This window comes from Malus domestica, chromosome 05 (assembly GCF_042453785.1).
Source record: "Malus domestica chromosome 05, GDT2T_hap1".
In the NCBI taxonomy this organism is placed as follows: domain Eukaryota; kingdom Viridiplantae; phylum Streptophyta; class Magnoliopsida; order Rosales; family Rosaceae; genus Malus; species Malus domestica.
The window spans coordinates 32,194,794-32,206,678 of record NC_091665.1 but is presented as its reverse complement, the minus strand read 5'-3'; the positions used below and the strand labels follow the sequence as shown (position 1 = coordinate 32,206,678).

Below are 11,885 nucleotides of genomic sequence, written 5' to 3'. Positions count from 1 at the left end.
ATTATTACGCTCCTCCTACCTCTACTTTCCCCCGACCTCAAAGCTTTATGATTAACAGGACAAAGTAGGTTGCCTCGAAAGTTGGTCACCGCATCAAGATCCTTAAAAGCATAGTTGTCTTCCCCATTCATCCTGCTGCCTACCCCTACGCCAGCCCCTTCTATGTGATCTTTGCAGACCTTAGATAGGTGCCCCAGGAGACCATAAATTAGGCAGTAGTTTGGAAGACACTCATATTTAAAGTCCACTTAGATCATCCCCTCATAGGGAAATTGTACGAACGTTCATCGCAATAGTGGTTCCTTAACGTTGAAATGGACTTTGACCCTCAGAAATCTGCCAATGCACTCCTTACTCACATTTTTGTCCACTCGGAGGATCGTACCCAACAATCCTCCAATGGCTTGTGCGACCACCCTGGTCGCACTTAGAGGATGAATGTTATGAAGTTACACCAAAAAGGAACCAAGAGTGAGAGGCTCCCATCGATTATTACCTATCTGAGTCATATCCGCCACCATGACTAGGTCTTTGTTGAACGTCCATGGTTGGTTAGCATCTATCACACAAACCATGTCTTGTTCAGTCACAAACCGGGCAAGAAAGCGACGACTGTCCAGATCCTTAATTGAGACCCCGCTCTTATCTCTCCATAGGGAGGTAAATCTATCAATAAACGCATCCCTATGCACCTCATTTTTTGTGAGAACCTCAGCGACGGCACAAAAATGAAAACCAATCAGAGCCTCTTCAAAATCCTTCCTTCCAATCCCCTTCCGCTCATTCTCTGACAGCTTTAGAATGGACCCTAACTTAAACCCTAGTTCCTCCATGTTACCAACCAAGTTTGGTTCACCCATATTTTCCGAGACACCGTCAAACATTAGAAGTCCTAAAGCCAGCCAATGCACGCAAAAGTCAAACCCAAAACCCTACTCATACTTGCTTTCTACCCCGTGTAATCGTTTTCTGTGCAAGCCCAAACCCTAGAAGACAAAACGATGCTTTGACTTTCCAAAACCCTAATCCCTCATTTCGAGGACTGAGATCTTTTTTTTTTTCGTGCTATAATTGAAGAATACGTATGTGGTATTATGAGTTCAAATTTCACAAACGATAATTTTTTTATAATAGAGATAGCCGTTCTGGACATCATGATTTATTCTTATTCAATTTTGTTATATAATAAAACTAAGAGAAAAGACAATACTAAGCTTTGGCTAGTGAATTAGAGACAGTAGCGGATCTACAGAGGGACCTGGGAGGTCCTAGGACCCTTCGACGACCCAATCACTGCTAGAAATTTTTCGAGGACCTTTCGTACTCGAACACGAGGCCTATGATGTGCAGGTTGCAAGTTGCAGTGGCGTCTTCTTTTCAGAGAAGACAATCGCTCGCAGAGAAGAAAAAATATATGACCCTTTTTAACAATTGGGCTAAAACAAGGTATGTCGTTTGTCCATATTGTTTTAAATCCCAACCCACACCTGTCCCCACAGTCCCACCATTCCCCGCTCATATGCTTCCCCCAATGCCCAACTTTAACATATTCACCCAAATTCCCCAGCTCCCCAGATTTCAAAACCCTAAAATTCTAAATCCCATCCAATCCCATATTATAATTTTATTACTCCAAAATCATACATTCACTTGTTTCAAATATCCAGGCCACCACTATTTGGTTCAAAAGTCAAGTAAATTGTTTAATATTCTGATCTAATCTTACTTAAATTATATTAGATATTGATTGAGACTTTTAGTCTATTATTGATATGATTGTTGATATGTTTGTATACTCATTTGATATGTTTGTTAATTGGTATATGGTTAGTGTTTTTTTTTTTTTTTGTTAAATGTGTAGTTTAGAAATAAAAAATATGGAGAGATTTTTCAAGCCAAAGCCAATAGCACCACCTATTTGTTCATTGAGAAAGATGGTTGAGTGACAATTTAGTTGTTTACATTGAGATAGATGTTTTTCATGTATTGGTAATGAAGCTATCATAGAATATTTTTAGACTATAAAACCCCGTTGGGGACACTCACTAGTAGAAAAACATGTTTGCGCGACGAAACCTTGCGCGACGTAGAGCATTTCGTCACGCAAAGTATGTTTGCGCGACGACAACACACAGGACGTCGCGCAAATGGTCTTTGCGCGACGGTACTTTGCGCGACGTAGTAATGCGTCGCGCAAAACAGTTTTGCGCGACGAAGGTACAACTACGTCGCGCAAAACAGTTTTGCGCGACGTCTTGTGCGTCGCGCAAGAGTTTGGCGCCAAACCAAGCTTGTTTTACCGCTTTTTTCGAACTTTGCGCGACGCAGGTTCACTACGTCGCGCAAAACTGTTTTGCGCGACGCATTATGTACATCTTGCGTCGCGCAAAACAGTTTTGCGCGACGTAGTGAACCTGCGTCGCGCAAAGTCAACACGAAAATATACCTTTTTGTCTTTCTTTCCAGTGTTCTAACACTAGTCAAACAGCTAACTGCCTTCCCCTCTTCCTCACCTACAGACCTCCATAGCTGCTGATCACACTCAGGTGATTTAAAAACCTCTATGTTATTTATCCATTTTTTTATATATGATTGTATTGAATTTTTTGTTAATATTACCTAATATATTGAAAATTTTGATCTCCTTATTACCTAATATATTGAAAATTTTGATCTCCTTATTACCTAATATATTGAAAATTTTGATCTCCTATTGATGATGGCACATGATCTTCCCTTCACCAAATTATCTTATGGTGTCTGAACAAATAAATGGTGGGATCCTAAATATAGCTCTATTTGCCTAGCAGTAGCAGACTATGTATGACTATTGTTAATATAACCTAAGCTTTCATGGCAGGGAAATGGTGGGAAACCCGATCATTACTTACCCAAAAAGCTTACGAGAATTAAGATTACCGTCTAAACTGGAGTTCATTATTTGGGATTAAACTATGCCATTCACAGTCACAAAACATCAAAACTAGAAGGAAGTAAAGACAAATATTAGACAATGAAGATAAGAAGTTGTAAAAATCCCACTACTCAAAAGGATAAAAAAGGGTTACTCATGCCAACTAGGATTTGCAATCAACTTGGCAGTTGTAAAACTAGAAAAATGTTTTAAACAACAAGTAAAAGAAGAGAATGGGATAGGAGTGTAGGTCCTTCAAATGCGATGACATGTGTTTTAATGTTTTCACATGACATCGGATTTTAGTTTAGAATGTCACAGACTTACGATGGAGATGTAAGAAACAATTGAGACGCCATTGTTGGAAGAAATCAAACCCACCAAGCACTGTCACGTAGAGAAAGTTAAAATACATGACAATACTTAATTGGGTTAGTTTACTCCACAGTTGCGTCCTAGTTGTAAGTTCGTTCTTGTGTCAACGGGGTTGCTTATTGTTCAATCTAGTTTTTGGCAACCATTCCAAACTGATTAGCACATAGAAGTAGCAGATCATCACTCTGTACACAAAATACTGTAGCAAGACTTTGGATGAATATTTGTTAATCAAAATTGCTAAATTTTATTAAATGCAAAACTCAAGTTACAACAACCTTATATACGAGCTACGTTTTTACAGAGGTAAACTCAGAGCAGTTTGTTTTGATTATTTAAGAAAATTCGTCTTCATCATCGGAGGCCGGCAAACCTTTGAGCACATCTGTTAATGCATAGTAATGGCTCACACACTTGCGGTCAGTTATTATGTTGCTTGAAAGCACAATCCTCTTAAAATGCTCCGCTGCTGCTGGTACGAGCATCCACATTCCTCTTTAGGCAGTAGATGGTACCTAGTACAAATAATTCCTCAGGCACTTTACAAGCAGCTCCTCCACTTTTAATACCACCAGCATTATATGTTACTTCTCTTTCATTTAAAGGGACCCCGGGACCAGTAGGAATTTTCTTTATGATGAGAGCAGTAGGAATTTTCTTTATGATGGGACCATCTGTTCAGACACCATAAGATAATTTTGGTCATGTTGGAGTTTTTTGGGATTCAATTTGTAATTGATCTTTATTAATTTTATCTATTTTATTTAGCTTTAGTAATTATTGTGATTTAATTTATTTGTATGCACAAATTTTTGTACATCACGTACAAAATTGTTTTGTGTTGTACGAAATTAATACTACTTAACTTTGTACACTTTTTTTTAAGAAAAGCTTAGTTTCCCGTTTGAGAATTCGTTGGATTTCGTGTATGGATGCGAAAGCATGACTGCGGTCCAATTAATTCTTGAATTGTCCCATTTTATGGACAGTTTGGGAATACATAGTTATGTGTTGTAGTTTGCGGTTCACGGATTAGGTTTCGATAGTGGAAATTTTGGTAACATTTCCTGTTGTTCTTCGAGTACACGGTGGATATTATGTATCTACGGCGTGCACTTGAAGAACTGTAAGGAGATGCTGCCGAAATTAGCCCACGTCGAAATTTAATCCATTGGAATCGTAAATTACGACACATAACTGTGCATTCCTGAATGGGATAGGGCCCTTACCGGAGGAATAAGGTGACAATACAATAGTTGAAGTTGTTGTAACTCTTGTACTTTTATTGGGATTGCAGACAAAATGGACAAACGGTGGATACATAATCATAATAGATGTGATGTTGAGTACTTGGATGGAATAGATAAGTTCACTGAATTTGCAACTAGACACAACCCAGATTCAACTCATATCCGATGTCCATGTAGAAGGTGTAACAACTCAATGTGGGAGACATTCGAAAATGTTCGATTTCATTTAGTAAGAAATGGGATGATGGAGACCTATACTACTTGGTATCATCATGGAGAACGATTAGATCAAGCTTCGTCTTCATACGTGACACAAGTGGACACTGTTGAATCTAATGTGGATCCTAGTGAACAAGTTATGAATATTGTAAATGACGTTTATCCATACGCCTCGAGCAACACCAATCAGGAAGGGGGAGATGATGTTCATCCAACCATGGACAGTGAGGAATTTAAAAACTATGAAAAACTATTGAAAAATGCCAAGCAAGAATTATATCCGGGTTGCGAGAACTTTTCGGTGCTCTCAGCAATTGTAGAGTTGATGCATGGAAAAATCAAGTTTCGTTTGTCAAACAAGTGTTTTGATTACTTTTTGGGAGTTATCAAGAGGATGCTTCCAAAGGAGAATTGTTTACCTGAAGATCATAAAAGTGCCCAAAAAGTGTTGAAGGGTCTTGGATTGGGGTATGAAAAAATTCACGCATGTGTAAATAATTGTATATTGTTTTATAAGGAGAACAAACAGTTGGATACATGCCCTATCTGCAATGAGCCAAGGTTTAAAATGACATCACAAAATAGAAAGACCAAGATTCCACAAAAAGTAATGCGTTATCTTCCATTGAAGCCTAGGTTGCAACGATTGTACATGTCGATGCATACGGCAACCGACATGAGATGGCATAAAGAAGGACGGGTAAATGACGATGTTATGAGGCATCCTGCAGATGGAGAGGCATGGAAAGAATTCGATCGGATGTACCCTGATTTTGCAGCTGACCCGCGAAACGTCAGATTGGGACTTGCCACTGATGGATTTAATCCGTTTGGGGTTTTAAACCTAAACCACAGCACTTGGCCAGTCGTCGTTTTTCCTTATAATCTGCCGCCTTGGAAGTGCATGAAAAAAGAATACATGATGTTGACTTTATTAATGAGCGAAGATCTAGGAAAGTCCATTAATGTTTATTTGCGGCCGTTGGTTGATGAGCTAAAAGATTTATGGGAAAACGGTGTTCGTACATACGATAAGTATACTGGGCAGATGTTCACCATGCGAGCGGCAGTGATGTGGACAGTAAACGATTTTCCCGCCTATGCAATGGTTTCTGGGTGGATGACTAAGGGTTATTTGGCATGTCCAATATGCAAGGAGAACGTAACATCGTCTTGGCATGCGAGAAAAGTTTGTTATCTTGGTCATCGTAGATGGCTCCCTTGGGACAACGAGTGGCGTCATAACGATAAAGCCTTCCATGGCACAAAAGAGACTCGGCTAAGACCAAGAGAATGGTCCGGAGATGAGATTTTGGATCAGTTAAATAGTTTGGAATTTGGTCATTTCGGCAAAGGGGTCAGTCAGCCCAGACCAACTACACATCTAAACTGGACGCACAAGAGTATGTTATTTGAGCTCCCGTACTGGTCAAAGTTAAAATTGAGACACAACCTAGATGTTATGCATATTGAGAAAAATGTGTTTGATACTTTGGTCGGGACAATTCTAGACATTGAAGGAAAAACGAAGGACACGATTGAAGCTCGCCTCGATTTGGAACGAATGGGCATTAGGTCATCCATGTGGATGCAGAGTGTCGGTGGTACAATGAAGAAAGGCCATCCTTTTTTTACAGTTAAGCCAAATGGGAAGAAAGAGTTTTTCAACTTTATTTCTTCTGTAAAGTTTCCAGATGGGTATGCTTCCAATATCTCGCGTTGTGTGAATGTGAAGGGGTGTAAATTTTCAAACATAAAGAGTCATGATTGTCATGTGATACTCCAACGCCTTCTTCCGGTTGGTATTCGACACTTATTGCCTCTTGATGTGGTGAAACCAATCGTGTTGTTGTCGAGATTTTTTTCGCAGTTGACTGCAAGGTGTTTGCGAAAGTCAGATGTTAAACAATTGCAGGAAGACATTGTGAACGTCTTATGCAAATTTGAACAGATATTTCCCCCAGCTTTCTTTACAAGTATGATTCACGTGATGATTCACTTGCCAGATGAGGCATTGCTTGCCGGACCAGTGAACTGTCGATGGATGTATCCAATAGAAAGGTAATTAAGCGCGTGTGTGTGTGTGTATATATATATAACAAATTCATGATCAACGAACGCTTTGAATAATTTGTAGCATACCTTTTATTTGTGCAGATATATTGGTGAATTGAAAAAGTGTGTCCGAAACAAGGCAAAGCCCGAAGGATCACTGGTGGAGGCATGGGTCGCATATGAGTCACTTACTTTTTGTGCAATGTATCTTCAAGATGTTGAGACAACTTTCAATCGTCCTCAACGCAATAATGACGGTGGTGTCAGAAAAGAGAAACTGTCTGTTTTTGCCCAAATTTCGCGACCATTCGGCGATCCTGTAAAAGGCGAATCGTTTACCAAAAATGACATGGAGGTAGCGCATTGGTTCATACTCAACAATTGTCACGAGGCTTTGCCATACCTTGAAGAGCATGAACGGTTGATGAAGCGGGAACATCCTTCACATTTATATGCGAAGAAGCATCGTGATTTGTTTCCTTCGTGGTTTCACGCACATGTAAGTTTTATGTGGTTTGAATTAAGCATATTTTCCAACTTGTTCATGCCTGTCTTTAAATTTGGTTACATTAACAAGTTAACTTTTTGTATATGTTATATTAGATGAACAAATTGAAGGAATTGAATTCACCCTCTTACGATGAAGAATTATATAACTTGGCGAGAGGACCACTTCATGTTGAATTGTTCTCGGGTTGTCATGTAAATGGGATCAAGTTCTTAGGGGCAACACGTGATGACAAGTTGTCTACTCAAAATAGTGGTGTCCATGTCCCAGGTGCTGGCGACAGTGAAGACATTGATTTCTATGGCAAACTAACTTGTGTAGTACAATTGCTTTACAAAGACAGGTGTCAAGTGATACTGTTTAAGTGTCTTTGGTTTGATACAAACCCACATAACCGAACGAGTGTTAAGCAAGATCATGGTTTACTATCAGTAAACACTACGAGACATTGGTACGATGAAGACCCATACATTTTGGCAACTATGGCGAAACAAATATTCTATCTAGACGACCCTAAAGCCGGCAATGGTTGGAAAGTTGTTCAGAAGATTGATCGAAGAGGGCTATATGATATTCCGGAACTAGATCATGATGAGAACGACGACAATGTCGCTGACCAACAGTTATCATCTTCGATAGAAATTGGTGAAGAAACACTTCGGGATACTAATATTGTCCAAGAACCGTTTGACGTACCTGGAGTTCCCGAATTCGAAATATCAATTGACCTTGGTGATCTACCTCAATACAATGCAGCGGAAAAGGCAAACGAAGATGAGGACGAATGGGAATCCGGAAATGGTAGTAGTGATGATAGTGAGAGTTATTATTGTAGTTCGGATGAGGATTAATATAAACTTGTGAAGGAAAAAGCAGGAGGCTGAGGGTTTAACACCGCTTCTCATCTACCACACTAATATTCCCAACAAATTATCTCATCGTCTCCATTCTATAAAGATAAAGATATCATGTAAGTTGTATGTTTTATGTTATCTTTATATTTGTTTTACTCTTAGTTGCATTTGATAATTGCGTTATTATGACAATTTTTCAATTGCATGATTGATTTTTTTTTCTTTCCTACATCAGGTTGTCATTGTTGCATTTTTGACATGGCTTGGATGGTTCATCCCTGGAGAATTTGGTCTTTTTTCCGGAAAACTAGATACCAAAAGGCATGGATAAATTTGAGCTGGCATTACAATTCGGTATCTCAGTATTAGTGGTTGCTTGCCCTTTTGCCATGGGACTAGCAATCCCTACGGCAGTAATGGTTGAAACAAATTGCTTTTCAATTTAGAATCTGGGTTTTCAACTTTTCATGCATTTTATTTTCATGTTTTTTTGCTGGTGTACCTTCATTATACTTGTTCCTACTTACTTTTCCTTCCGATGACGTCGAAAACCTGTTTGTTTTGGTATTAGGAAAAGACAATTACTGATTAGATACTATCCATATGTCTGAGGGTGCAAGTGTATTGGGATTGAACATGCAACAATCATTTCATAGTTGGAATCTGTCTCATATGACTCTTTGGTTCTGACGATTGGTGGCCTTGTCCATGTCAAGCCATACTCGCCAAGTTTTAGATCCCAGTTTCTTGTAGATAACAGCTCTCATTGAGGGAGAGTTCTCCCCAACTCCTTTTCTGATAACAATGTAAGAATTCATGTGATTTCATCATTCTTGAATTCATATATGTGAGTTCATCAAACTGCCGATTGCAGCTGAACTTGGTAAATGAGCTGTATATATGGTTAGACTTCTTAAGGTTTTATATTCGAATGAAGTAAAACATACTGGAGGGAAAAATGTGATTAAGCCATGTTTGAATTAATGAAGAACAGTTGGCTTAATAATAACTGAAGATAACTGCATTATTAATGGGATAAGGCAGTTATCAGATATAGAATGGGATTGGTCCCTCTTCTCGGTATAAATATGGATGATTCACAGTTAAGCAAGGTTGCCCCATTTGAAACCTAATACATCCATTGTAGTCGTACAAGAGAAGGGAAGATACATCCTAAAACAGATCATGGCTTCAAGTTCAGGTTTGCATGCTTATTCATGTATATCAGTCCATGCATTGATTTTGGTATAATTGGGTTCTGCCGCTCAAGCGGTGGTCTCTGCCGCTCAAGCTGTAGTTCTGCCGCTCAAGCGGTGGTCTCTGCCGCTCAAGCTGTAGTATGACTGAGTTCTGCCGCTCAAGCGATAGTCTCTGCCGCTCAAGCGGTTATCTATTGCAGTAAATCTTAGTGTTTATCAAATATGCCATTTGTGTTGATTTACATGTAGTTTAGTAACTTGATTGATTGGATCCTGAATTATATTAATTTTAATAAACAAGGCTAATAATTGTTTCGTTCTTTTTGTTTTTTTTTTTCCTTTCTAAAATTAAAAGTTGAACAAAAGGGCATGAAGGTACCTAAGTCATGAAGGTTGATAAATTTTTTAGCATTTCACACTTTATTGATGTCTGGACGTTTACTGACATGTGTTTGATCCCTGCAGGTGAACACGGTTGTCTTTGATATAACAGGAACTCTGACAGTTGGGAAACGGTAGTTAATGCAGTGCTCGTTTCCAATTACTCAATTGAGGAGTTCTGTGCTGTATCTATTGCCACAGAGGTTGGTGCTTATATTTCAAATTTGTACATTAAAAGCTTCATTTGCTTAGTTGCATTAAAAATGTTAGTGTTTGTAGAGTAGTTAGGATGAAAACCTCTCGGAGGCTCTGACCTTTTTCAATTACACTCTCACGATGCAGTTTCCAGCTCATAGCAAGGGAAGGACGCCATGGGAGCCTCTTTACAGGCCTGCGGGCGCCAGAAGTACGTCGAAACCGGACGCAAAGTCCACAACTTGGTCTCTGCGTTGACCGTTTTCAACTGTGATTTTGTTCTCAACACACGCATCATTACCATGTGCAATGTGCGGTTCTCCTTTGGATTCCCGCTCAGTTTTCGACGGGCTGAAGAGGAAGAACTTGTTCCAGTGGAATGCGCTTGTTAGTGGGTATGCAAGAAACGAGCTTTTTGTTGATGCCATTGATGTGTTTGTGGATTTGATCAATAGATGGGACTGATTTCGGATGTGTTTGTAGGCAATGCGTTGATTGCAATGTATGGGAAATGCGGGTCGGTTGAGGATGCAGCTAAAGTGTTCGAGATAATGCCTGAGAAGAATTGTGATTTGTTTGAATTGTAAGAGGCTGCTAAAGACGTTTGGATCAACTGAACATGTGATGGAGGCTAAGGATTTTGAGGTGCACACAGGAGCTGGCGTTAGTGGAAGAGTTGGTGGCAAAATGGTTTTGGTTGGGACTTAATATGTGTTTACAAATTAATATTTCTTGTAGTTTAAGCAAATACCAAGCCAAAGTTCCTCTAAAATAACGGTATCTTTTATTTATTAGGCCAAGCATAAAATGAGATACATATATAGTATTATGGGAATATATGAACTATGGAAGATATGCCTGACAATTCCTGACACGACCCAATAACACGACACGACACGACACGGAAAAAAGAAAATGAAACAAAAAAGAGAGGGAAAATGAAAATTAATAAAAGTTGTGAGAAATTTTTTTTTTTTAAGTTATTAACTTTTTATCACATATATGACATATCCCACTATTTTTATAATGACACGTAATATACTACTTCGTGTACCAGTAAATTATACGTACAAAATAAAGAGATTTAAATCTACTTAATAAATATATATATATATATACACACCATTGAACTTGATGGGATACGAATTATACGAAACTAATTTCAACGATCCAACCGTCAAACTTGTTTGTATATACTTCGAGATCGTATCAGCAAAAAATTGCAAAAACCAAACATTCAGAGATTAAGTAACCGAACAAAACTTTTCAATGGTTAAAAAACGAAAAATCACGATTTAACGGTTATTTTAACTCCGATTTTGATTATTTTTTATAGCTACACTCCTTAATCCTATATGAATACAATGAATGAATTCGATCTTCAATTTAAAATATTTACACTAGTGGATACCAAAAAAATCTTATGTTATACTTAATGAAAGTATGAATAAACTCTTAAGTATTAGTGAATTTATTGTTTTGATGGGATACTCATTCTACGAAAGTAGTTTCAAGGATCCAACCGTCAAACATGTTTGTATATACTTCGAGATCGCATACGCCAAAAATTGCAAAAAACAAACATTCAGAGATCAAGTAACCAGACAAAACTTTTCGACGGTTATAAAAAGAAAAATCATGATTAACGGTCATTTTAACTCCGATTTTGATGATTTTTTGCAGCTACACTCCTTGACCCTATATGAATACAATGATTGAATTCGATCTTCAATTTAAAATATTTACACTAATGGATACCAAAAAAATCTTATGTTATACTTAATGAAAGTATAAATAAATTCTTAAGTATTAGTGAATCTATTGTTTTGATGGGATACTCATTCTACGAAACTAGTTTCAATGATCCAACCGTCAAACATGTTTGTATATACTTCGAGATCTCATACGCCAAAAATTGCAAAAAACAAACATTCA

General features: G+C 38.2%; 1 protein-coding gene and 1 long non-coding RNA gene across 2 annotated transcripts; both read left to right on the top strand.

Moving 5' to 3' along the window:
• Positions 1–4,591: 4,591 nt before the first annotated feature.
• Positions 4,592–8,172, top strand: LOC103428714 (uncharacterized). Its single transcript, XM_070821878.1, has 3 exons — positions 4,592–6,819; positions 6,916–7,312; positions 7,417–8,172. The coding sequence occupies exons 1-3, from the start codon at positions 4,592–4,594 to the stop codon at positions 8,170–8,172; spliced, it is 3,381 nt and encodes a 1,126-aa protein (XP_070677979.1).
• Positions 8,173–9,762: 1,590 nt separating this feature from the next.
• On the top strand, positions 9,763–10,805 carry LOC114824924 (uncharacterized). Its single transcript, XR_003773496.2, has 3 exons — positions 9,763–9,958; positions 10,098–10,345; positions 10,434–10,805. It is a non-coding gene; the product is annotated as an uncharacterized lncRNA (long non-coding RNA).
• The last annotated feature ends 1,080 nt before the right edge of the window (positions 10,806–11,885 follow it).

Coding starts and splice junctions, on each gene's coding strand:
- LOC103428714 (XM_070821878.1), top strand. CDS start 4,592: ATGGACAAACGGTGGATACATAATCATAATAGATGTGATGTTGAGTAC. Junction 6,820..6,915: donor TGGATGTATCCAATAGAAAG/GTAATTAAGCGC, acceptor TTATTTGTGCAG/ATATATTGGTGAATTGAAAA. Junction 7,313..7,416: donor CTTCGTGGTTTCACGCACAT/GTAAGTTTTATG, acceptor ATGTTATATTAG/ATGAACAAATTGAAGGAATT.